Source organism: Callionymus lyra, chromosome 1 (assembly GCF_982586985.1).
Source record: "Callionymus lyra chromosome 1, fCalLyr1.hap1.1, whole genome shotgun sequence".
NCBI classification, from domain to species: Eukaryota; Metazoa; Chordata; class Actinopteri; order Syngnathiformes; family Callionymidae; genus Callionymus; species Callionymus lyra.
The window spans coordinates 54,177,714-54,205,432 of NC_141818.1; the positions used below are offsets into that span (position 1 = coordinate 54,177,714).

The following is a 27,719-nucleotide window of genomic DNA, read 5'->3' on the forward strand; positions in this document are numbered from 1 at the left end:
CTCTTCATCTCTCTCCTCTTATAAAGTGTTGTTTTAACTTTAAAGTGTCTCCAGACATCCTTATAAACCCAATAAATAAGTAACATTTATAGAAAATATATAGAAAAGAAATACATTTCTTTTAATAACTCGAGTCAGTCACACACTCTGACCCTCTCTAGGTCCTTGGAACATCTTTTCTGGTGATGTGATCCATTAATAAACAGAGTAATAAGAATAATAGTAATAATAATCAAAAACAAATAAATATAGAAATATATGTAGAGATGTTTCCGACGACTAACTTACCAACATTTGGTTTGTTTCCTAAATTCTATTAGTAGCAACATTGAAACATTAATTGAATTTATTCATTTAAATGTATTTTGCCAAGTTGACCGTTTGCTAAAAAGTTGTCTTTTAATGATGAATAAAACTGTTTTGTATGAAGATACATTTATTTTAAAGTGACATGTAATTCCAGAGAAACTGAATGAATAATAAAATGATGTTTTAAGATGATATTAATAATGTCATGTCAAAGTTTATCTTGTCGTTATCTTCTTTTTCATTGTGTTACATATTTTTTCTACACCTGCTTTTGATTGTTTCCTCCTCGCAACAATAGCAAAACAATAGTTAGCAAAACACACATATATACTGTATATATATATATATATATATATATATATATTATTAACTATCTGAGTTACCAGGTGTTTGTGTAGAAATCTCTGTGTTTATTCAGTTCATTTCTTAGTTTATATTTTCTTATTTTTAATTCTGTTACTATCATGCAAACTTGTACATAGCACTTAGCGCTAACACTTTTTATCTGATAAATTTTAATTACCCTTGTGTTATCTCAGGGTCAAAGTGACCCGAAGGCCCTAAAAACAAATGTGTTTGTGGCATCCCTTGTGTTGTCTCTGGGTCAAAGTGACCTGAAGAAAGTAAACATGTTTGTGATATCCCTTGTGTTGTCTCAGGATCAATATGACCCAATGGCCCTGAAAACAAATGTGATTGTGGTATCCCTTGTGTCGTCTCTGTGTCAAAGCGACCCGAAGCCCCCCAAAACAAATGTATTTGTGGTATCCCTCGTGTTGTCTCTGGGTCAAGGTGAATGACCTCCACCAGTGCATATGTATTAATGGAAGCCAGGAAGCGTTGAGATTAAAGAAAGATAAAGCAGTTTAATTTCACTGTATATGTTACAATGACAAATCAAGATTCTTCTCCTTGAAAAGTGAATGTGTGTTTTCTGTTAGTGTACCTTAGAAGTAATACTAGTTTCAGGAGATCCTGGACGCTTTACTGCTGGTGTTTACGAGGAATAAATAAAGTGAAGTATGTTTTGCCGTCTCAGCTCCATAATGGATGTTATTATATTAACTCGGCCGCGGAGATAAATCCCAAATATATCGAGCTGCAAATCTTGTTCTTGGATACTCCTCGAGGCCGTAAACGTGATGAAGTCGCCGGCGGAACATAAAGTAAAGACGTGTAAATATTCGCGCAAGAGAAACTCTATTGTGAAACGAACGAAGCCGCGTCGACTCGTCGGCACAACACACGCCGAGTTGACGGAGAGGATTTACAGCTAATTGAACGAAGAGATGAACAGAGAGCATCAGGTCTTTTACAGTCGAGGAGACGTGTGCAGCCACGCGTTTTACCTTCTCACACACACACACACACACACACACACACACACACACACACACACACACACACACACACACACACATTTATATCAACACACACACACACACTATTACAAATAAACTATTATTTTGAACAACAAACATGGTAAAATATGTGTTTTCAAGGCTTGAAAACCCTCCAAAATAAGTGTTTCAAGCGAAAAGAAAGAAGGAACAGAGGAAAAAGAACTTCAATATGATTTACGTTTTAAAAATGTTAAAATATATATATATATATACAGTATATATATATATATACAGTATATATATATATATATATACAGTATATATATATACAGTATATATATATACAGTATATATATATATATAGTATATATATATATATATATATATAGTATCTGTAGTTCATGAATGAATGAATAAAGGTGAAAATGTTAGCATTGTCATGCTAACCCCTCTTAGCATCGTTAGCTAGCATGACAAAAGACCTTTTTGAATAAGACCGTACAAGCAAATACCATCTTTGCTCAGAGTTAAAAAACGTATCTTTTTATAAATACATTTATCACAATAGTTGATCTAACATTTAATTAAGAACAAACAACCATTGGGAACGTTAACATTTTCTTCAATTCCTTTTTTTTAACAAAAACAAATTAATACCTTTTCAAACCTTTCAAAAGATTAATAAAGTAGAAGTTTTCGTTGCATAAGAACTTAACAAATAAAATGTTCATAATGTATCAAAAAATCGGACTTTTCAATGTTATGTTTGTATCTTGAGGCGCAAATTTTATTTTTTTTCCTTCGTAAATACATATCGGGTTACATGGTCAACGATACGATATATAGTGATATACCGTGGTACTGTAGTAACAAGGATATATGTGTAGTATTGTGGAGTACTTGAATCTGGTGTTGTGATAGTGTAGTAAAAAGGATGTATGTGTAGTATTGTGGATTACTTGCCCATGTTGGTGTGATAGTGTATTAACAAGGATATATGTGTATAAATAAATATTACTTACTTACTTACTTACTTACTATTGTTGAGTACTTGACTCTGGTGTGGTGATAGTGTAGTAAAAAGGATGTATGTGTAGTATTGTGGAGTACTTGAATCTGGTGTTGTGATAGTGTAGTAAAAAGGATGTATATGTAGTATTGTGGAGTACTTGCCCATGTTGGTGTGATAGTGTAGTAACAAGGATATATGTGGAGTATTGTGGAGTACTTGAATCTGGTGTTGTGATAGTGTAGTAAAAAGGATGTATGTGTAGTATTGTGGAGAACTTGACTCTGGTGTGGTGATAGTGTAGCAACAAGTATATATGTGTAGTATTGTCCAGTACTTGACTCTGGGGTGGTGATAGTGTAGTAACAAGTATATATGTGTAGTATTATCCAGTACTTGACTCTGGTGTTGTGATAGTGTAGTAACAAGTATATATGTGTAGTATTGTCCAGTACTTGACTCTGGTGTTGTAGTATTTACAGACCACATGACTCTTGACAAAGTCAAAACTGCTTTCATTTGTTTTGAAACAAAAATATGTCCAAACATCAGCTTTAAAAGCTGCTGGAGTCACTGTATCCTCTCGTCCTCAGCCATCCCTGGGATTTCATTCTCCCTGTAGCTGCGGAGGACGTAACGACTAGAGACTGGACGTTTCATCGCAACACAAAAATGAACAAGAGCTGTAAAAATATATCTGTAATTAGAAAACCCAGTTATTTTATTTCATCCACAATGTATTGAAGTATAAACCATAAAAGAACTACGGCAGAAAGAAACATGATTTGAAAAGACAAAGAAATATATAACGATGTCGAAAGTATCGTTAAATAAAACAACATGGTCTCGTAGTATCGATGTTTTCTCAAGCTTTAGTTGTGAGTTGCACCTTTACAACATGTGAGGTGTTAAGAAAACAACAAACCCCTCAGACTAGCTTGATCCCCATGGTTGACTCCCCCCATCACACCCCCCATCACTCCCCCCTCCCATCACTCCCCCCATCACTCCCCCCCTCCTCCCCCCATCACTCCCCCCTCCCTCCCCCTCCTCTTAGGCGAGTCCAGCAATTTCTCTGCTCATTAACTTCCTGATTGGTTTCGGACTCTAGTTTCTGCTCGTGTGCAGTTTGTCACGACTTCCAAAGTGACGATCGTTATTGCTAATGTTTGTGTAGCAAACCCGGTGCCAGCGACGTCGCCACGACGACGAGTCTCAATCCTCTCGTCAGCGGGAAATCCATCCCGTAATTAGCTTAGACTCGGGAATGTTTCTCCGGGACGTTAAATCAGGAGGAACATGTGTTTCATCGGCTCTCGACGTGTTCTACAAATGAACGTTAATGTGCGGCAGGAACTCTTAACTGATCACATTGTGTACATTACTGGGCCATATCATTATGACCACCTGCCCTCCACGATCCTACTAGTCACAGTTGAGTTTTTTCGTGGAAACTGGAAGAACATGTTTGGAAGAACATTCATGGACTTTGAAAATGAATTTCTAACACGGAATTTTGATCAAAATTTGACGTTGAATTTGAAAAAACATTTAATGACATGCACTTGTTTTTTGCCCTTTATTTTTTTGTTCAATGCTTTCATGAATTCAGTTTAATATTCAATGTAAAAGAAAAAAAACAATACATTAAAAAATGTATTCATTTTGAAAAAAATTATTGTACAAAAAAAATACAATAAAATTCTATTTAAAAATATATTCACTTTGAAAAAAATAAATCTAAAAATAAAGTAAGCCAGTAAGTAATGTTTTTTTCTAAAGCACGTTAAAGAAAATCAATTAAAAATGATAGTCAATTAAATGTAAACAATTAAAAAATATATTCACGTGAAGAAATACAATGTAAAAAAAAAATGAATGTTAACAATTTCAATTTAAAAAGGTATTCACTTAAAAAAATTAAACGTAAAAAATAAAACGTGTAAGAAAGTCTCTGTGAACAACAATGTAATCTCTTTGGTTCCACAAATGTTCACTGAATTTATATATTTTGACATTTAATTTTGACATTTGAATTTTACCTTAAATTCATTCATGCATTGAAAAATAATATTGAAAATTCAATGTTTTTTTTTAAATTGAAAGTCTTACTTTGCTGCTTTAAAAATGCATTTTGATAAGTTCCTATTCAAAGTTGAAAACATATATTTGTATATAATGTTATATAACATTTTCTTCTCTAAACACTGAATATCTGGGGAAGGTTTTCGTCGTGACGACTTCCTCGGACCAACATTAACCCTCCGTGGATGTTTGATGTTCGTAGTGAACTCTTGCCCTCGTCGTCACTCTCCACTCTCAGATCACACAACTATAACACTCTTTGTTTGGAGTAACAAAAGGAAGTTTTTTTTCCCCAGAAACCTCCCACGTGTCCCGTCAGAGAGCGAGGGATGAATAACAGAGCGATCAAGAACACTTCACATGCGAGGCTGGTTCAGGTTATCAAGAAGCTTTGTTTTTAGAGGCTTCAAAGTATGTTTTATTATATATTGTCCTTTGACTGCCACAGATTAAATATCTGTTCAGTTACTTCAATCATTACAGTGAGGTTTTTATTTTGCAATTACATTATATCAGAGAATTTATGGAAAGTTTTTATAGCAGCTTTTTGGATACAATATTATAAATAGGATTAATTTGATTTGAATTTTTTAATGCCGTTTCTTTTAACCTCATCTTTTCCTTTATAAACAATGAACACCTTAGAATGATCATCAAACAATTTTCAACTATAATCAACAATTTTCAACTGTAATCAAACATTTTTCAACTATAATTTTCAACTATAATCAAACATTTTTCAACTATAATCAAACAATTTTCAACTATAATCAACAATTTTCAACTATAATCCAACAATTTTCAACTATAATCAAACTATTTCAACTATAATCAACAATTTTCAACTATAATCCAACAATTTTCAACTATAATCAAACAATTTTCAACTATAATCCAACAATTTTCAACTATAATCCAACAATTTTCAACTGTAATCAAACAATTTTCAACTATAATCAAACAATTTTCAACTATAATCAACAATTTTCAACTGTAATCAATCATTTTTCATCTATAATTTTCAACTATAATCAAACATTTTTCAACTATAATCAAACAATTTTCAACTATAATCAACAATTTTCAACTAAAATCCAACAATTTTCAACTATAATCCAACAATTTTCAACTATAATCAACAATTTTCAACTATAATCAAAAAAAATTCAACTATAATCAAACAATTTTCAACTATAATCAACAATTTTCAACTATAATCCAACAATTTTCAACTGTAATCAAACAATTTTCAACTATAATCAACAATTTTCAACTATAATCCAACAATTTTCAACTATAATCAAACAATTTTCATCTGTAATCAAACAATTTTCAACTGTAATCAAACAATTTTCATCTGTAATCAAACAATTTTTAACTATAATCAAAATATTTTCAACTGAAATAAAACAAGTTCCGGTTGATCAAACAAAGTTTCTAGAGATTTAAAGGGAGAAGCAACATTCTCTTTTTTTGTTACTTATTCGTTCTTTGCTATACTAATCAATATAATACTATTTTTATAGAGACCGAACCGCACAAGCAGAAGCTGACAGTCGTCATTCAAGTCAACAATGGAACAGAATGTGCTCAAGGTTATTATCTGGTACAATTCATGTTCGTACAACACAAGTCAGCTAAACTGCTACCTCAGGACATTTGTCAGGAACATTTATACTTTTGTTCTCACGTTTACTCTTCACTCAAATCTTCATGGGATTTCTGAGTCATCTGAAGTCAGAACAGTTTCATAATATCTACAAAAATCAACTTTAAATGCAACTCATTTAATTCTGTCTTTTAGCAGGTCAAGACTTTGTTATGGAAATAAAGGAAAGTATCTCTATTAACCCTGATCCAACTACCTTGTGGTTTCTATTTAAAGTGCAGCTACAATTATCAAGTGGTTTAATTACTTCTAAATCAGAGCAAGAAGATAAACGAAGACAAACGGGAGCCGCCGCTGTAGATATATTGAAAAATATCGAAGGCCGATGCAAAACACACCCGTCACTGTCACCGCCGTCCAGGGACACAAAGACGGAGAGGAAATCATTACCACAAATTCAAGCTTTAGAATGAGAAGTTGACACGACAAGGTTGGCTTGGGATGAAATGGCTCCATCAAAATGATACGAGCAGTGTCTAGAGGAACCGTCCCTGGCCGAGGGTCCCATGTGTGTCTAACTGAGGACGAGGCGGACGCTGATGTGGGCGTCTGGCGTCTCATCTCACGCTCACGGGCCACAATTAATGACCCGGAAAACTCAGTCAGAGAGCAGGACAGCTTTAAACAGTGGGCGCTGGACGGTGGAGACTCACGAGTCCACGACAAAAACCTTCCACCCACAGAGGGTCTGGGATCAGCGTCGTCGAGGACACTTTACAATGATCAGAGCAGGAGCTTCTCCCTGACGGACAACAATGAGATGTTTCTCCTCAGACTTCAACACAACTTTAATCGTCTGAAGCTTCTTTGTTGAGTCGTTTGAAAAGAAACACACAACTTTATAGGTGTATGTTCGAGATTTAACTTTATTAACTCCTGTGTGTGATAGAAGGATGGATTCATCTGGATGGATGGATTAATTTTGATGGATGAATAAATGAATTAATTTGGATGGATGGAGTAGTTTGGATGGATATATACATTTATTTGGATGGATGGATGGATTAATCATTATAGATGGATTATTTTGGATGGACGGATTTATTTGGATGGATGGGTGGATGAATTAACTTGGATGGATGCATTCATTTGGATGGATGGATTAATTTGGATGGATGGATTCATCTGGATGGATGGATTCATTTGGATGGATGAATAAATGGATTCATTTGGATGGATGGAATATTTTGGTTGGATGGATGGATTAATTTGGATGGATGGATGGATGGATGGATTAATCATTATAGATGGATTATTTTGGATTGATGGATAAATTAACTTGGATGGATGCATGAATGGATTAATTTATGTGTGTATATATAGTATTTCTGAAAGGTTCAATATAAATAAACACTATTATTATTATTTTTACTCTCCCATTAGTATTTTGCCCTCTGTATTTACAATAAATCAATTTTAATGTTTATTATTGTTATTTAATCCAACTTTTATTGACTTTTACCATTTTAGAACTAGTTCAGTTACAACCTATACTTGGAATTTTATTTTGGTCTCATGGAGGGTCAACATCAGGCAAGTGGTCGTAATGTTATGGTGGTGACATCATGTGTAAGATGTGAAGCTAATAAACGTCATATACTGTTAAGTTTCTCCTCTGGTGTCGGCGACTCAAAGGGTTGTTTACGGTGCAATTATCAAAGGTCAGAAAACACTTAGAAGCTCATTATTGCTGCGCCATGAAGCAGACGAGCTGACAGGAGGCGTCAGTGTCGGGGGTCAAAGGCTAATGAAGCCGCCAGGACCCTTCGCTCCCGTATTGTTAACCGATCTGTCCCCGGCCAGGACCGCGGAGGCGTGACCGGACCCTCGTCCCTAAACCTTCTGCACCATCAACTCTGGAGATGAGCCGTCAGTCTGTGCGTCTGAGAAGGTGTGAACATATGCAATAACACCGATCGATACCTGTTCGTCCATCATCTCGTCTCCAACAAAAGAAGCAGCAGCAGCAGGACAGCGTAAGAAAAATGCCAAAGTAAAGGACACAGGACGAGTGATGGTTGTCGGGGGGGTGGAGGGGAGGACCGCCCCCCCGCTCCGGTGCTAAAGCTGCCAGATGTGTTTATCTAAGTCGTTGAGTTGTTTCAGCCAGCTGCCAAGGATACACCATTCGTCAGTCCACGACAACAGACTCCATGATGGAGGACCAGAGCAGGACTGACCAAGTTTTTAAGAAAACATCCTGAAACAATTGTGTGTCTTTGTGTAGATATCTTTCTGACCATTAATTTTTTACAGCTTAATCCCTTATGGGGGTCTCAGGGGGGCCTGGAGAATATCCCAGTGTCATTGGGCAAGAGGCAGGGGACACCCTGGACAGGACGCCAGTCTGTCTCATGGCACACACACACACATACACTCATACCTACGGACAATTTCCCCAAGTTCTATGTTTTTGGACTGTGGGAGGGAACGCAGCCTTTATTTAAAAACCACACGAACAGAGATACACTTAAGATTTTTTTTTTTTTTCACGATACAGTATTGATATTCAGTCTCATTTATGGATTTTAAAAAATTAAATCATATTTATCTTTTTTATCATAGTTCTTTTATTTTTTATTTTCATTTCAATAAAGTGTGTTAAAAAATAAAACATGTTCACATATTTTAAACGAAATCCCACGAGACCCTGACTATGACTGAGAACAAGAGGATACAGTGACAACAGCAGCTGATGTTTGGAAATTTGTTGGTTTGAAAACAAAGCAGTAAGTGCTGGACAATACTAAACATATATCCTTGTTACTACACTATCACAACACCAGAGTCAAGTACAAGACAATACTACACATATATACTTGTTACTACACTATCAGAGCATCAGAGTCAAGTACTGGACAATACTACACATATATACTTGTTACTACACTATCACAACACCAGAGTCAAGTACTGGGCAATACTACACATATATATCCTTGTGAATACACTTTTACAATATAGATATTTAAAAAAAGAATATTGCAATATATTGTTCTGCTTTCTGTCGCAATAAATGATAAACTAATAATAACTGCAAATATCGAGCATTTTATTACAAACGTTGTGACCGTCAGTACTTAATTTCTCCTGTCTTGTTTGTGGGGGCGCTGATCCTGTAAATGAAGGTTAACATGAATAAACTGGTAAAGAAGATGAGTTTACAAGAGAAGGAGAACGATAGGACATGAACAGATACAAGGATGGTGAAAATGTGATCAAGGGAAAACACTAACACTCAAGTTGTGAGTTACACTTATGGTCATTACATTAACATTAATCATATCGTTGACCCTGTAATGTCATACGTTTGGTATCATCAGATTCTTAACAAACAAGTCTCGACTACTCTGTCATAAAGTACCGATCAAGACCCACCTATGAGCAAGAGAAACCAAAGCTGCTTTCGAACCGACAACCTAAAGCACCGGGCAAAGGTAGCACGATGAAACCTAACGGACTCCACTTGACACGCCTGAGAATTACAATCCCGAATAAAATGTTTACTGCTTAACGCGAGCGCGTAAAAAGGGACGTCAATAGAAGTCAGGTTTCATTTTCATCAGCAGCCGTGTGCTGTGCGAGCGAGCCGGAGAGACATAAACCACACGGCGCTAATCATTTAACGTCCCCTCAGCCCCGGGGCTGGTGTTAATAGTGCTGTTGTACAACACATTACACCGACGCTCCGGCCACGACTCAGCAATTACAGCCGCTCTTTAGCTGGAGGCTCCTGCACAGCAGGTGAACCAGAGGAAAGTTCCTCAGCAGTCCATCACTGTTGGCCTGAAAGAGACGCTGCAGGCGCTGACGGGCCTCGGCGGGTCATCATCTCTCTTGATCACACTTGAACACTGATTATTTACACCACTTGTGGTCGCCGTCAACGCGGGAGAGGAAGACGGATTAATAAAGTTGTATTCAATCACTTTTTTCAGATCACGACCTCCGTCATGAAGATTCATCAGATAAAAAAAAAAAGTACTTTCAGAAACCGACGATGAGATATTGTTGATTTCTGTAAAGGCATCTGGATTCAAGTAGATTTTGAAGGTTTTGTTGTTCACTCGTATTGTTTCAAACCACTGCTGCTCCGTTCAGACCTAGGAATAACACTTTTTTCAAAACAAATCCAACTATAATAAACTTAAATAAATTCACTCTGATGCCGATTGTAGTTTTTATGATTCATTCCACGTCATTTTTTAGGGTTGCTAGGAAAAATAAATTGCTAGAATGCTAACACACTAGCCTCATCTATTAATATATAAAATATTATAGTTATTAGAGGAAAGCAATGAAGAGGAGAATCAAACCTATGACCTTCTTGTCATGATTCTGCAGCACAAACCTATGCCACAAAAGTATTATATGTAATACTTTCAGTAATTTTGCACTTTTTTATCACACATTCAAAACTTTGAGTATTTCAGTTTATTCATTCAAACTATTTTTTTCTACACTCTTCTCTCGCTAACATGTTAAACACATGCTGTGTCTCAAATCAAATGCTTTACAGTACACTGTAAGACAGTGCACTTACTTGTATACTTTCAACAGTGTAGTACTGTCTCAAATCAAACTCTGCTGCTACACACTTACAGTGTAGTACTGTCTCAAATCAAACTCTGCTGCTACACACTTACAGTGTAGTACTGTCTCAAATCAAACTCTGCTGCTACACACTTACAGTGTAGTACTGTCTCAAATCAAACTCTGCTGCTACACACTTACAGTGTAGTACTGTCTCAAATCAAACTCTGCTGCTACACACTTACAGTGTAGTACTGTCTCAAATCAAACTCTGCTGCTACACACTTACAGTGTAGTACTGTCTCAAATCAAACTACTACACACTAAGAGGAAATGACTCGACAGTTTCTTCTTCTACTACTTTTTAACACTGATTGTAGTTGAAACACAATCACTGACACTTGACAGCACTTTTCACCAATATAAACAAGTTATTAAGTTGTGTTGTATTGTGTTATTATTATTTTTTGTGGTAAAATTGGTGTTTACTCGAGACATTTACGTCAGTATCTGCTCCGAAGACTCGTCGTTAGTCACCAAGATTGTGCCTATTAAGGGTGAAAAGTGTCCATCTATCCAACTTTCTGGCCATTTGATTGTGCCACTTGAGTGTGCAAAGGGCAAATTTTCATCCTACATTCAATCCTTAGTTTTAAGAAGTTTTCAGATCAATCATAAGCTTGTGATTTAAAAAAAGAAAAGTTGAATCCCAACAATTAAAAATGTTTTCAATGTTTTCATCCAAGATTTTTGTCTCCTACGGGCCACATTAAATGACTTACCGCTTCATTTAACATGCACTATAGGTGTGTATTCAGGGTCGTGACCAGAAACACAAACCAGCAGCAAACAATGACAATGTTGTCAACAACCTGATAGTTTTTGGCCTGAACTTGACGAGCAAAGTTTCCCGTCCTGTGTGAGAACAAGTGGCTTTAATAAATTCCAGTGAGCGATCTTGACGTCTCCAGATTGGTTGTGGGTCAGTGGAGCCGTTGTGTGTCGTCCGAGTGCACTTCAGCAAGTACTGATGCGAGCGCCAGTAAAACACCCTTCATCCCACGAAACAAAGAAAATACTGACGCCGGCCCGGAAATGGATTTATTTTCCGCTATTGTTTATTTTTGTTTGTGCCGAGGTCGAGCACCTGGAACGACGGGCGGCGCCGTCACTCACGGAGCGGTACTGTACGCCGGGACGGGAGAAGGGAAATCGATAGAATATCATCTAGAAAGATAGTAATGGATTTCTAACGTAATGGGCTCACGCGGGTCGATCGATTAGCAGGATTAACATCTGCAATAGCTCAACGATCTGATTTGCATTTAAATGACTGGACGCTCGGAGCTGAGATATAACAAAACATCTTTTCCTATGTGGCGTCTCAGGTGTTGATGACGAGGAGGAAAAATAAAAGTATATTTTTTTAAATAAACGATGTCGGTCCTCTAGTGTTTCATACCATTCAGTGGTATAGAAGTATATCAGTTTCTTTAGAATGTTATATGATAGAATTTTAAAAGTTTTTTTTAGATGTTATATTGTGGGATTGTTTTTTGTTTTTCAATCCTTGGCCTTTGGAATTCTAAAAATTTATAATATTCCCAAATGCGTAAAAAAGGAAAACATTTGTTTTCAAGTGTTTTCTTTTTATTAAATCATTTAATAACAAATTCAACCTTATAATATAGAAATTAACCATAAACATTGCTTAAAATACAACATAAAAAAACAATTAAAAAGAAAAATAAAACATTTGCATTTGTTAAATGCAACCATCTAATATTTTATGACACTGATATACGTAGAAAACACAAAGTCTCTTTAAGTGGCAGCAGATCACTCTTACGGGAGCCAAGGTCTCGAGCATGCAGCAATTTCAATGTATTAATAATAATAAATTTATAAATGATGTCTGAGATGGAGTGGAATCCCTTCACTTGATTCAATTAACATTATGTAACAACTTTTAATTGAACTTGAAAATTCAACATTGTCTACTGCCTCACAACTTTCACAGCCATGGTTACCTGTGTAACTTCTGTAATGCTTTGCCGCCCAGTCAACCAATGACTGCCGTCGTTCACTTTTGACGAAGCAACATAGACGTGAATTTATATACAGTAATGTAGCGACCAATCATCTGTCACGAATCAGACTTGAGTTTATTAGCCTCATAGTTGAGATAAAACTGCAAATGTTTCTCTTTGAAATAGAAGCACTTGAGGGACAAATACAATTAATGTGTGGGTTGAATGTAGACTCTGATAGTTTAACACTAGCCAAAAACACTGTTTAGTTAATACAATTACCTGCTCCAGTGGCTCCTCGTCACACCTCAGTCACCTGGAAGGTATTTAATGCTAGCGTATGCTAGCGAGGCTTCTGGGAGGAGACTATGAAAGTTTGTGGAGTGGCAGAGACTGAACTTGTGAGTTTTAATAAAGTCTAGACAAGGACAAAATAAGGAAGAACATAAACATTGACAAACTCCGGCTCCGCCACTGAAACAGCCATAACTCTCTGACGTGGACTCATCTGTGGATAGATCCCGCAGAGGAAGTCGTTTGTGGAGAAACACTGTGTGTGTGTGTTGATGGAGGTTGGGTGGGGTGCAGGGGGCACGCCGAGGTGGGGTTCGGGAGTTTTGATGGACCGCGCTGTCGGCGGACGCCCGGCGATTTACGGCGGCGCGGCTGCTGACGAGTGCGGCGCAGTAAACAGGCCTGGCGGGGGCGTATTTCACAGCGAGCTGGCTTTTATGAAGTACACCAGGACGACTCTCCCCTCGGCTCCTGCCGTGACGGATGGACAAAGACGCATGACAAGCTTCATCATTGTTTGTAAATCTTAACTGTTCCCGCTCACTAACTCCAGAAGGCAATTTTGCGGAGACAGCGAAGGGGGGAGGGTTGGGGGGGAGGGAGGGAGGCGAGGAAGGACGGCGCTCCTGAAGGTTATGTGGATCTCTGTCTTCGGACGACTCAATCGGAGACGCCATGAATCACGGAGGGGCCGACGTTCGGGATCTCCAAAGTCAATTGATTACATCGACTTTTAATATGTTCTTCTACTTTGACACTGTCAATCAAATACTCATGATTTACGGTTTCGTGACCTGTCACATGTGAAGGGGAATATTGATACATACTATTGTGAAAGTCTTTTTATGATACCAAATTGATATTAAAAAAAATGTGATTTCTTTGTTATCATAGTTCTTGTATGGTTTACATTTCAATAAAGTGTGCATAAAATAAAAAATCAAATTTTTCAATTTACTTGTAACATGCAACAATTCTCTGCATTTGTTCATTTTTGTATTGCAATTTAACTTCGGGCCGCCAGATGGCAGCAGTCATTACATCCTCATCAGCTAAAGGAACAATGAACTCCCTCAAGATCCCAGTAATGACTGAGGACGAGAAGATACAGTGAGTCCAGCAGCTTTTAAAGCTAATGTTTGGACATTTTTTGGTTTGAAAATAAATGAAGGAGTTACGACTTCGTCAAGAGTCATGTGGTCTGTAAATACTACAACACCAGAGTCAAGTACTGGACAATACTACACATATATATTTGTTACTACACGATCACAACACCAGAGTCAAGTACTGGACAATACTACACATATATACTTGTTACTACACTATCACAACACCAGAGTCAAGTACTGGACAATACTACACATATATACTTGTTACTACACTATCACAACACCAGAGTCAAGTACTGGACAATACTACACATATATACTTGTTACTACACTATCACAACACCAGAGTCAAGTACTGGACAATACTACACATATATACTTGTTACTACACTATCACAACACCAGAGTCAAGTACTGGACAATACTACACATATATACTTGTTACTACACTATCACAACACCAGAGTCAAGTACTGGACAATACTACACATTTACATGTATACTTGTTATTACACTATCACCACACCAGAGTCAAGTAACATTTTTGCATGATTTAAATGCAGACGTGTACGTAATTGTGCACACATGGCTGCAGCAAGTGAAGCAGAAGGAGACATCCTTGTGTTTATAAAAAAGCACCAATAATACATTTTTAATCCTAAAGGTATATCTTTTTTAATCAGCAAAATACTTTAGATCAGAGACCCCAAGGGTAGTTGGAAAGGCAAGCAATGTCGTGACTTGGTAACTCTCACTAACTTGCTTACAGATGTTTTTTAGGTCAATTTGTGTCCACATATCTTTGGTGTGTAATATAAAACTAAAACTCTTCAACTAAGATGACAATCTTTATCTCACGTTAAAATGGCTGCTATGTTAGTTCCTCTGGTTCTGGAGTCGAGGACGCTCTTCCCTGCGACGGCAGGTGAAACAATAAAGGCTCCTCGTGAGCACGGAGCAGAAACAAAGAAGGAAAACAGCAGTAATCTCAGATGAGGGGGTTTCTATTAAGGGTTGGGCCACCGGCTGAGACTGTTATTGTCTTGTAATGGAGCATGGCGCTTTACAGGGGAGCTTACCAGGGACCCCCACAGGAAACGGACAGGTGAAAGTCGAAAACAAACAAAGGTGCGGGGAGTCTTATGAGAGGTTTTTATAATAATGCAGGTCAGCAGACGACTCACCGAGCGTGTCCATGCAGTTGCTGTACTCCTCTGAGGTGAAGGTGGAGGTCACGTAGGAGCTGGAGCCCAGGTTCGGGGTCAGGTAGGTGTTGGGTGGGTAGTAGGAATGCATGCTCAGGTAGTTTGAGTTGGCAGTGGACAGAAGGCTGTCAGCATGAGTCAACTGTTTTCAACAAAGACATGGAAAAAATGATCATTTTAACATTAAAACCATGTATTTACTTTTCACGCCAGTCTTCTGCGCCCTTTGTCCCCCCTTACAATAAACTGAAAGAGCTGGAATCTCAATTACTTAGTATGTAATAAATGTTTAAAATGTTATTGAAATTAAATGTTTTTTAAATCTCATGTTGGTCTTGTGCCCCCTGTTTCTCTAAAGAGAGAGATGGAGGAAATAAGATAAATGATTATGAGCGTTACAGTGGCGGAAATAAGATTAAAGGATTTCATTTTTTGTGTATTGAATTTAGAACACATTTCTTTAAAATTGGACCCATTTCAATTTTCGTCGGGGTCTTCTGCACCTCCATTGCCGCCCCCTTACAATTAGTGAAAGGAAGTGAAATTCTGGAAATATCAATTACTTGGTATGGACCTAATTGAATTTCAGGGGGGTCTACTCAGGGAGTCTACTCTATCTGCGCCCCTTACATAACACAAAAGTAGCTGAGATTCTGGAAAGCTCACTTATTTGGTTGGTAGTAGGTGTGATTCAAATTACTAAAAAATTATTAGAACCAGACCCATTGAATTGTCATGGGGGTCTTTTGCCTTTATAGAGGATTATGGGACTAACAGATACTGAAATAGATCAAATTATGTGAATCTTCCTAGTTTAAAATTAATTAAAAAATATATACATTTCACAGAGATAAAACATGTTTGAATTTTCAGGGGGTCTTAAAGACCCCCTTATAGTTGGTGAAAGGAGTTGAATTTTTGAAAATCTCACGTACTTAGTCGTATTTAATACATAAAGTTAAAATTTCATCAGAATTGGACGGATTTAATTTTGTTATGGGACGCCCCTTGCGCCCCCTACAAACAACAAAAATGAGGTGAAATGATGCAAATAACACTTAGTATGCAATAAATATGCTATAGATTTAATCAATATTGGACACAATTGAACATTCATGGGGGTTATTTGGCCTCCTTGTGCCCCCTTTCCCTTTGAAGAGAGCTTCGGGTGAGAGACGAGAGTAAATCCAGGCAGATTATGGGACTAATTGTGTTGAAATAAAATGAAATTATTGGAATCTTTCTTGTTTAATTTGTTTAAATATGATACAAATATGATTGAAATTGGATCTTTGGATTTTCAAGGGGGTCGTATGCCCCCCTTGAACCCCTTTTTCCCTTGACCAGATGGGGATTACTTTTAAAACACCCCCTTCATATACCTATATATAATAAAACATCAGGTATCACCAGTTCTAAACCATTTATAAACATTCGATCAAAAGTGAAAATCCATGGCTGTAATAGAATCAGTTTAATTTCAGTTTGCATCTGCTGACACGAACACGCCGCTGAAGGACTTCAGGACGGCTGATAAGAACACGGAGCTGCAACATGGCGCACCGGCTCCCATCGACCCTCGGAAAACTTTAGAACGAGCTGTCTACTCAGCACTGCGGCCACGCTGAGGGTTTTCAATTTCACTTTTATGGAATCGGATTTCTGTCAGGCCTCGCTATGTCACCCGTATTGGTCACACCATCAATTCCCCGACAGCTTTATAAACTGTTATTTAAGCGACACTCGTGTTAGACGGTGAAAAATATAACCACGATTGGAGCCGAGCTCCTGAAAGTGTTTTCTGTGAACGTCTTTCAGAAAGTTGCATAGAGGAGTGAAGAGAAGGTTTGATTCGTAAATGGAGGATTGTAAATATACATTCATCTTTTACTCTTCCTTTCAATGATGCAGCTTCACTATTATTCCAATTTATTATGTTCTTTTTATTCATCAGACAGTTGAGTTTCCATTCAGAAAATCTTTATGTTTATTTTTAGTGTTTGTTTATGTTTGTGTGGATAAATGTTCATGTTGGTGACCTATAAAGATGCGAGTGTTTTAGATAAGATAAGGAAAATAGGTGATGGATGTCAACAATACGAGTAAAACGGTAATTTGTTTATTGAAGAAGAACAAACAAATAAACAGTTAAATACATTGAGTAGAAAGGAATGATTTTGGCCTTGTGTGTGATTGAGTTTGACACCCCTGACCTACAGAATATACAGATCTTGAGTCTTCAGGTTTTTTTCTTACCAGGTGTAACAATTTTATTCAATTTTCTTTTCACTTACACAAGAGAGAAAATTTGATTTATTACTGCTTGAAATCGTTGTTCTTTCAGTTACAACATGTCAAGAACACCCAAACACCATAAGCCTAAAATGCGTGTTGTATGTTCAGGACAAAAACATGTATATACCAATTACAAGAGGCCCCTTAGCGCCCCCTGGAGGCCCCCATTTTAAAAGACCCAGCTGGTCACAGCAGGAAGTTTTGTTCACACACGAGTCTGGTTCTGCTCGAGGTTTCTGCCTGGTAAAAGGACTTTTTTATCCACCGCCACTGTGACTCGTTGTGATTGGCTGGGACCTTGTTTTTCTCTTCTCTTATAAATTGTTCTTTAAACTATATCAAGTCTGTTATAATTGTACACTTTTAAAATTAGATTGAAATTAACCTCAAATCAAGTCATTAAATATGTCCTACAAGAAGATTATATACAGTTGGTTTATATTCAAATTAAATTATGATTTGAAGTCTAAAAAGATTAGATAATCTGAAGTGGAGGTTGATAATGTGACTTAAAAAGACTTCAGTCTTAGCTCTCATCCAATGTAGGAAGAATAAAGGTATATCTTAAAGTAGTGCCAGTTAGAAACTGTTTAAGAAATATAAGATAAGATAAGATTATCCTTTATTCCTCCCACAGTGGGAACATTTGAATTGTCCTAGAAGCAACTTGACAGTCGAGAGAGAAATAAAAAGAGATTAAACATAAAGACATTTTAGATTAAACATACAGTGCAAAAGAATAACAAAATTATATTATAACATAATAATAATAAAGATACAATATTACAATATGATATAGTAGTACTAAGAAAAACACAACAATAGACAGTAGTAAAGGGCAAACACCGTACAGAAGTACATAGTAAAACAATAATTAAAACTAACATAACATTACAGCAGTGGACGGGAAGGAACAACTTAATCTCTCCTTCCTCCAGTTTATTCGAGTCATGATCAGTTATTTGTCTAATATTTTGATGGATTTTCAGTCCAAATTATATTCACCTAATTTTTCCTGAAAACAGTGTTTCCGTCACTATATTTGTGCATTATTGATATGAACATAAGGCTCTCAACATGTGCGGCTTCACTACCTCCCTGAGAGCCGACATTATCTGGCACCATCTCTTGTCAGGAGAATCTACACCACCCTCATATATCGTCTCCACCTGCATCTCATGGGGAAGCAGATGGTTTGGGGTGATAATCTAAAGTGTTTCCTCTGAGATTTTCTGCAGAGAAGAGCAGCCCTTTAGCTAAACCTACAAACACAATACTTTTTTTCACAGGATTACTGAACAAATAAAACGATTCTTAATACTTTAAAAACCTACAATCTTCCTTTACGACAATAAAGCTACACTAGTAATTATTGTTGTTTACAGTCAGATTCAAAATGAGGTCTGTTAGTTAGACAAACACTGTAAAAAAACATCATGGAATCTTTTAATGATACTGTTTCTTTTGAGCAAGACACTTCCTGTAACTTCCATATACTAAAGCAGACCTGAGAATTTTATTACCTAAATAAAATAACCCTGGGTCAGAGAATCTGGCGATACTATACGTATCACGATTACACCTGTAATTTGTTGGGATATATTGCATTACTGTAGGAACAAGCATATATATCGTTTCTTTCAAAGAACAACAACACTTTTTTTCTGGCTTTTACAGTAAATAAACGTGCAAATACTTTCTCTAATCAAACGAGAAAGGGCTTGTAGGAAAGTGCTTCTCAAAATATTTACAAAAAATATAAATTTATATTGACAATGCAACATGCAATATCCAGTATCTGTCAATGTTGATTTTTTAACTTTAAACTTTTTTTAAATGAGTCCAAACATCTGCTTCAAAAGCTCCTGGTGCCTGGTGTATCCTTTCTTTTTCACTCATTGCTGCCATTTCGCCTGCTTTTGTTGTTACTTTGGCACGGAGGATCTGACAAATGTTGCCAACTAGTGGCCGGAGGTTTAATTGCACCACACAAATGAATAAACGCCGTGAATATTTAAGTGTAAATTCTAAAATAAAACGTTGAATGATTGTCTTTTATACAAACATTTTTGGTATACAAACCATAAATTAACTATAAAATGTAATTTTAAAGGTTTTTAATCATTTAATCCGTTTTTTTCTTGAAAGCCTTTAAACTCTTTAGTGACATCTGCTGGAGACTGGTGACATATCAGTCCATCCACCCAGACACAATTTACTAGTGATGGGTTGAAGAGGCTTCATTAAACATCTCATGATGCAGTGTCTTCATTTTGAGAGACCACTAGATGGCGCTCTTAGTTGTGGATTTCAGTAGGTGAAAGACAAATATAATAGAGCGGAGGTCGACATCCAATGAAGACACTGTATCATGATACCTCATCAGCTGTTTCATGAAGCATCATCAACCCATCACTACCAGATACCTCCTCAAAAACCTCCCCCAGCTCTTCATCAACATTTTGACCATGAAACCGAACAAAAGTAGCACCAGAGTGTTATGGGAAGTGTTGATATCTGAAGGTATGTGCTACTGCTATCTTCTTGCTAACTCGGTTTCCGTGTCTTTTGTTCATCAAACCAGCAGCTTCTTCTTCCAATATGAATAAAGTTGATCAAATATATCAGTTTTGTTAGAGTATTATTTAAATATAACATTTAAAATGTTGAAACTTTGAATTCTTATTGAAATTGTTTTTTAAAGCATTTATTAATTGTTTGTTTTGGATTAAAAACTCAATATTTTCTAAATTAAAAGGTTGATTTTTTTGTTTTTTGAATAATTTAATTGTGATATTTTCTAAATAAATAAAATGAGGAGACGATCACGTAACTGTTTGATCAAGAAGCTCGGTACTATTTTGGTTTTGTCTGGTGATAATATTATACCAACTTTTTTATGATGAATTTAAAAGGCTACAAATAAAAATGTATATGAAATATAGAATTACAATATCCAACCTTGTGTGTAAAAAAATATGTATTCATTTTCAAAATATTGTTGTGTTTCAAACTAAACAAATGCAACCTTTCTACAAACTATTGAAATCAATTATCCAATAAAATAAACCTATTGAAATGGAAGTTAATTAAATCAATTTTACAAAAAAATAATAATTCAATGCTTGAAAAAAGTTTCAACGTTTGAGATGTTAAATTCCACCAATATTGTGATAAGACTGATCCATAAAAGCGGCCTCTGAATTTGAATGAGCGTAGCTAGCAGCGCCTCCAGCTGACATCCCAGTGAAAATACCATAAATCACCACAGAGGATGACAAAATTATGCTAAAGAGTGCTAACTGATTAGCATTAATATGCTCACTTTCCCCTCCGAGCGCCGGAGCGTAGCAGTTTGTCCCTCTTGCCGACAGACAATACCATTAACCTTTGCAATTCAGGCTCGGCTCTGCCGCTGACAGATTAGCGAAGGCAGTGACCCCAAAACTGGATGTTGCCACTGAAGGAACAGGGACGGAGAAGCGGGGGACATTTATCATAAAGCTATCGTCCACTTCATCAGAGGTGTTTGAGTTATAGACGCACTTCGCCTCGCCAAGACGCTGATTTGAAACAATAATGAAACATTACGGATAAATCAGCTGAGACGCCGTGTGTGTGTGTGTGTGTGTCTGTGTGTGTGTGTGTGTGACCCCGTTACATCTTAAATGGCATAAAAAAAAGTTCTATTTATCTCATAGATATACGTCATATTTTGACAAAACAACATTTTTATTGACAAATATTTTTGCGTTCTGTGACTCATTTTGATTAATATTAAACTTTCTATTTTGATTTAGTCCAATGTTTCATTTTTTTAACCTTTATTTTTGGCGAAAATCACAACAACCTGCACCTTCTAGATCGTCTAGTCGCAACTAACTTCTTCACTTCCGCTGAAATACCTAAAATTGCCTGATAAAAAGTATCTCTGTGAACAAAATAATGACCCAAAAAACTCGCAGACAAGAGTGAGTTCAGGTGACGAGTCTTACAATTGCTGAATTTAAAAAAAAGTAAATCATCCTAATTTATATATAATAAATACTATGCACATTTAATTGAAATTGGACATGTTTGAATTTCCATTAGGGTTTTTCTCCTCACTTTCTGCTCCCTACAATTAACATAAGGAGCAAAAAAAAAAAAAATCTCACTTACTTAGTATGTATTAAGTATTGTTAAGATTTAATCAAAACACATTTGATTGTTTTTTTATTTGGGTATTGATTGATTGATATTTCTTTCTTCGTCCCACAATGTGGAAATTGTTGTAGTTTTAGCAGTACTTTTGCATATTAGATGCATTACATGCAGTACACATCTTAAAAGAAAAAAAATAACAACAACAATAATACATAAATATGATGTCAAAAAGCAATACAATTAAATATGATAATAATACTATCAAAAACATAATAAATTCCGCCCCCTCTTTCCGTCCCCTTTCCTATGACCTGATGGAGTTGACCTTTGACCTCCCACTAAAACATTCGGTCAGTTGTCTACATGATCATGTTCAAGACCTTTTGTGAGCCTATAAGACGAGGAGGAAACACACACACAAACTATTATCTACATTCAGATTCTTCGTTGAAATTTTTAAAGAAATCCGTTATTGTTTTTGCTTCCACTCCACATGTTAAAGTTAATTTTAATGCAGCACTACATAAAATTACATAACATTTGTTTCTGGCTCCCCCTATGTTAGAATAGTGTAACTGCAGTGACGTTAAGACTGACTTGTAACAGGACAAAAAACAATACATTTTCAGTTTCAATGTTTTGTTTGTATCTTAGAGAGGATTAACTGTTACGCTGACAATATAATCTTAATGCGATTCTATGCGATTTGGAGTCGAGCGACGCCAGTGGACTACAGTGGTAGTGTTTAGCGACGTGAGAACACATTTCCCATGAGCACTTGCTAAACGTGGCAAAGGTTTCCATGTCCCGGTTTATAGCAGTTGATGAATGTTGTGTTTCCAGACTTGATGAATGAAGGATGAAACTGATGAGGTCATGAATCATTGTAATGAAATATGATATAAATAACATAACTTTAACTTTGTTTTTGTTTGTAAATAACATAACTTTAACTTTGTTTTTGTTTGTAAATAACATAACTTTAATTTTGTTTTTGTTTGTAAATAATATAACTTTAATTTTGTTTTTGTTTGTAAATAATATAACTTGAACTTTGTTTTTGTTTGTAAATAACATAACTTTAACTTTGTTTTTGTTTGTAAATAACATAACTTTAACTTTGTTTTTGTTTGTAAATAACATAATTTTAACTTTGTTTTTGTTTGTAAATAACATAACTTTAATTTTGTTTTTGTTTGTAAATAATATAACTTTAACTTTGTTTTTGTTTGTAAATAACATAACTTTAACTTTGTTTTTGTTTGTAAATAACATAACTAACTTTGTTTTTGTTTATAAATAACAGAACTTTGTTTTTGTTTGTAAATAACATAACTTTAACTTTGTTTTTGTTTGTAAATAACATAACTTTGTTTTTGTTTGTAAATATATTTAAATATGTATCATGTATCACCATCAAGAACTTTTATAATGAAAATAAAAATCACACAAAACACCTCAAGTCACAGTATACAAGTCATTCAACTAGTTTGTTTGAAGTTGATGTGTCATCACTAGTTATTTTAGTACAAAATATTCAGGTATTTCAAGAGCTGCTTTAGGAATTCTTAAGTTATTCTTGGCTTTGCCCTGTGGTTCCCCCCCAGAGTAGAACCAATCAGACTCATTTCTCTGCTGTGATTAGTCAACAACATCCTGAAGTGTGTAAAGTCACCTGGTAGTTGTACAGGTTACTGTAGTACGCAGGGTAGCAGGGATGCTGGTAGAAGTTGTAGTAAGAAGTCTCCAGCAGCAGGTCAGGGTGAGCGTCACTGAAGGTCCAGGGAAACAGAGGCAGACCGGAGGACGACGGAACCTGCGAGGCTACAGACATTAGAGGCTGGTGAGCGACTCACGTCCACCGGAGGAAACCAAACAAGTATTATGAAATTAAAAAGGTTCAAAAATACTTTCAAACAAAGTTGTTAACATTTTTTTAAATCCTACTGGAACAATTCTTGTTAAATCATTTTTGAGAATGTAGTATCAAGATAAATTAAACTGTAAAGTGGGAAATATTTCAAGAACAATTAAGAGCAAAACGTTTTAAAAATGTTGTTCAAAACTAAACATTCAACGAAACTGTGCAGATACTTGTCTTTGTATTTTTGTTAAACATAACAAATAAGGTAAATCTGTGTGCATTTAAGCAAGTAAGTAAAGGTATGGATACATTTACGTTTGTTTAATATATTTGATTGTATTCCTTTATATGCGTTTTGTTTTTTCCATTCGTTTTTTTCTTTTATTTATTTCTACCTATAGATAATTTTTTATAAATGTTATTTGTATTATTATTTGTTGTTGTTGTTCATAACAACAATAACATCTTGGGAATGAAGCGAAATTCATTTCTTAGGCAAAAGCGAATCTAATTCTAACGTTAACTTTACCTTTTGTTGTGTTTTTTATTTCCCTCCAAAAGATTGCATCAGTCGCGTACATTCAGCGTCACTACCATCTACTGGCGAGGACGGGCATCATTGATGACGTCACAGAAGCCTTTTAATTTTTAGATAATTGTTGTCGATCTTTTTTCTTTTTTTTTAATAATAATTGTTTCCTTTCTGAAGCACAAGGCCAAATATTTTACGATAACATTTGTTTTAAATCCCTCACAGTGAGATTGTAGTTCACACGTTCTCTTCTGTCAGCACGAGCCTGTAATCACTGAGACACGACGTTCCTTAATTTCCTCCATTTTTTAATCTTTTTTTCTGTCAATACGCTCAAGTTCCTCCTCGAGGACGAGCAGCCTTGACCGGTCCTGCTGCGACTCCTTATTAATCTGAGGAACACCATGTCTTTCTTTTAAACTGCTGCCAGATCACGTCATCCAGGCCCTCGTCTGTGATTGGCTGACGGACTCACCTGAGTCCACGTGAGCGCTGTGGAAGTGGACTTGCTGTGATGCGTCACCTTTGACCTCCGGCTCGGTCTTGACCAGCACGTCTCTGTCCGGTCCAGTCATCTTCATCTCCTGAGCCTGTTGTCTCCTCAGAGCCACCTGTCACCAGGAAATAAATACTTTTGCATTTTCATGTCATGTTTCCAAATAAAAACATTTTATTTTTCAGAAAATATAAGATTTCAGACACATTTCTGGTTCTTTTAATAAAGAAAATAATCGTAAAATAATAATCTTACTCTACTCTTTTTACTGAAAAGAGTTCAGATCTCTTTTCATTTTATTTTATAAAAGCATTCCTTCCATATCTTGGTTATTTTTCTTTTGTTTAAAAAAATATCTGTATTTCATTTTCGATCTATTACCTATAAAATATTCCATGGTATTCAAGACACTTTACATTTAAAATGGAACTTTTATAATAAAAATAAAAAAAAGTGTCATGGAGTCACAATTAGGGACAGAAACCTCAAGTAGAACCAGACTTAGTATTACCTACACAACAGTAATTCAAGTGTGTTATAGTAGGTTTTTTCTTTTTTCTTTAGCATTTCTTCCACATTCTGTGTTTTTTTCTCTTTAATTAAACAAAATCTTTTATTTTATTTAAAAATAGAAAACATGTATTACCATGAACAGACTTTTCCAAAGTATCCATGAGTCAAAGATAGAACTGTCTTCTGATCTATGCAACCTTATTGAAATGGTCAAAACTCAAGACACTTTACAGTTTAATTCTCAAAGTTTATTCATTTGAATGAAAACTGCAATTACATGTTATTTTTAAGTTTTTTTCGTTATATTTTTGGTTTAATAAAACTCTTAGTTAGTTTTAGCCTTTTTTTTAATTAGCTAATATCTATTTCCAATAACAAACTGCTCGAGTATAAAATATTGTGCTTTTTCATATTCCTATTTGTTGATTTTTATGTAATTTAAAACAGAAAGAAAACTGTATTTTATTTAGTAAAAGTTAGTGGTTGACTTTAACATACTATTCCACAGTATTCTTGTGTGTAATAGACAAATATTAGCGCAGTTATTAATAGTGATAAAGTGTTTATTCACATTTAATTTTAAACTAGTGATGATTTGTTGTTATGAAACAACTGATGTTTTTAATAAAATTATGTGATTTTTTTTATAGCCGACAGAGTGAACTCTCTGCTCTGAAACTTTTTTATATTGTTAAGTTTATTTTTTAGTAATAAAAAGCTCTGAAAATAGTTTATCATTTGAAAATCTAATTTTCTTCCTACTTTCTCTTTTCATTTGTCATATTTAAAAAGAAACAATTATTAATTAATTGAGAAAAAGTATTTTTATATAATTTTTTCACATTTCTAATCAACATTTTTTTTCTGGATAGCAGTGATACTCTGTAGAATTAAATAAAATAATGTATAAATAAGTAACATTTAAGGTAATTTCTTTAATATCATGACATAACTGCACTTGTTGATCATTTATTTATTTTGATGTAGTTCTTGTTAAGCAGAGAACATGACGAGTTTGTGTCATAAGAGTTTGTTGGAAGGACAAACACAAATAAAAAGTATTTAGTTTATTCTAAAGTATTAAAACTCATCACATAAGCACTTTTGAAGAAGGAATAGAGTCTCAACCTCTAAACTAATTCTCTCAGAACTTTCAATTTATTCTTCAATCGTCGAGAGATTAAATAGAAAACGTCACAATGTAAAATTAAATCAGCCTTTTGTTCATATTCCAACATATTTCCTCTTTTCTGTTTCACTTAAGTCCTTCTATGGACTGGATCTATCGGAGGTGAAACATTTCACACGAGAAAAGAAACTTCATGAGATGTTACCTGTGCTGCCATGACCTTCTGTCTCTCAGAGGTCAGCCGGCACTTCTCGCAGTCGCAGTCCTTCCACAGGCAGAAGTGTTTGTGGCCCTTGACGGGCGTGATCAGGCCGTGGTTCTTGCAGCGCGAACACTTGGGGTTCCTCAGGGTGAGCATGATGATGATGAAGAAGAAGACGTGTCTGACCAGAGCTGCTGCTGCTGGAAGATCTGGTCATATCTCAGTGGGAGTGACCGACAGGAGGACGAGTCACCGGGTTACAATTCTGTTTTGAGCTCAATGATGAAGACTTTAGTTCAATTACTTTATCTAAATAATTAAAAAAAACATAAGTTCTTGGATCTGCAAGATGTTTTTTTGATTGTTTGAAAAATGTTGTTGCCTAAATAAACATTTTTAACGACTTTTCTTACTGTAAACTATTATTTTATTAATATAAAATTATATTATCATTGTTATAAAAACAACAAAACACATTTAAAAAAAACTCAAGACACTTTACAGTTTAATTCTCAAAGTGTATTCTTTTGAATGAAAACTGCAATTACATGATATTTTTTATATTTCTTTCGATATATTTTTGGTTTAATAAACCTTTTTATATACTCTTGGTTAGTTTTAGTCTTTTTTTAAACCAGCCAATATCTATTTCCAATAACAAACTGCTCGAGTATAAAATATTCTGCTTTTTCATATTCCTATTTGTTGATTCTCATCTAATTCAAAACAGAAAAAAAACTGTATTTTATTTAGTAAGTGTTAGTGGTTGACATGAACATACTATTCCACAGTATTCGTGTGTAATATAGACAAATATTAGCGCAGTTATTAATAGTGATAAAGTGTTTATTCACATTTTTAACTTTGTAAACTAGTGGTGATTTGTCACTGGGTTTGATTCTTTTTGAGCTCAATGATGAAGACATTAGTTCAATTACTTTATCTAAATAATT

At 35.4% G+C, this 27,719-nt stretch overlaps 1 protein-coding gene across 1 annotated transcript in view; it reads right to left on the bottom strand.

Moving 5' to 3' along the window:
* The window catches only part of dmrt1 (doublesex and mab-3 related transcription factor 1), a 27,762-nt gene extending 828 nt beyond the window's left edge, over positions 1 to 26,934 (bottom strand). The window contains exons 1-4 of the mRNA XM_087813021.1: positions 26,770 to 26,934; positions 24,902 to 25,037; positions 23,706 to 23,854; positions 15,569 to 15,731 (exon numbers count right to left, since the gene is read on the bottom strand). Coding sequence (XP_087669147.1) covers positions 15,569 to 15,731; positions 23,706 to 23,854; positions 24,902 to 25,037; positions 26,770 to 26,922 — 601 coding nt within the window. The 5' untranslated portion in view covers positions 26,923 to 26,934. The remainder of the gene's footprint in view (positions 1 to 15,568; positions 15,732 to 23,705; positions 23,855 to 24,901; positions 25,038 to 26,769) is intronic.
* Between the last annotated feature and the right edge of the window lie 785 nt (positions 26,935 to 27,719).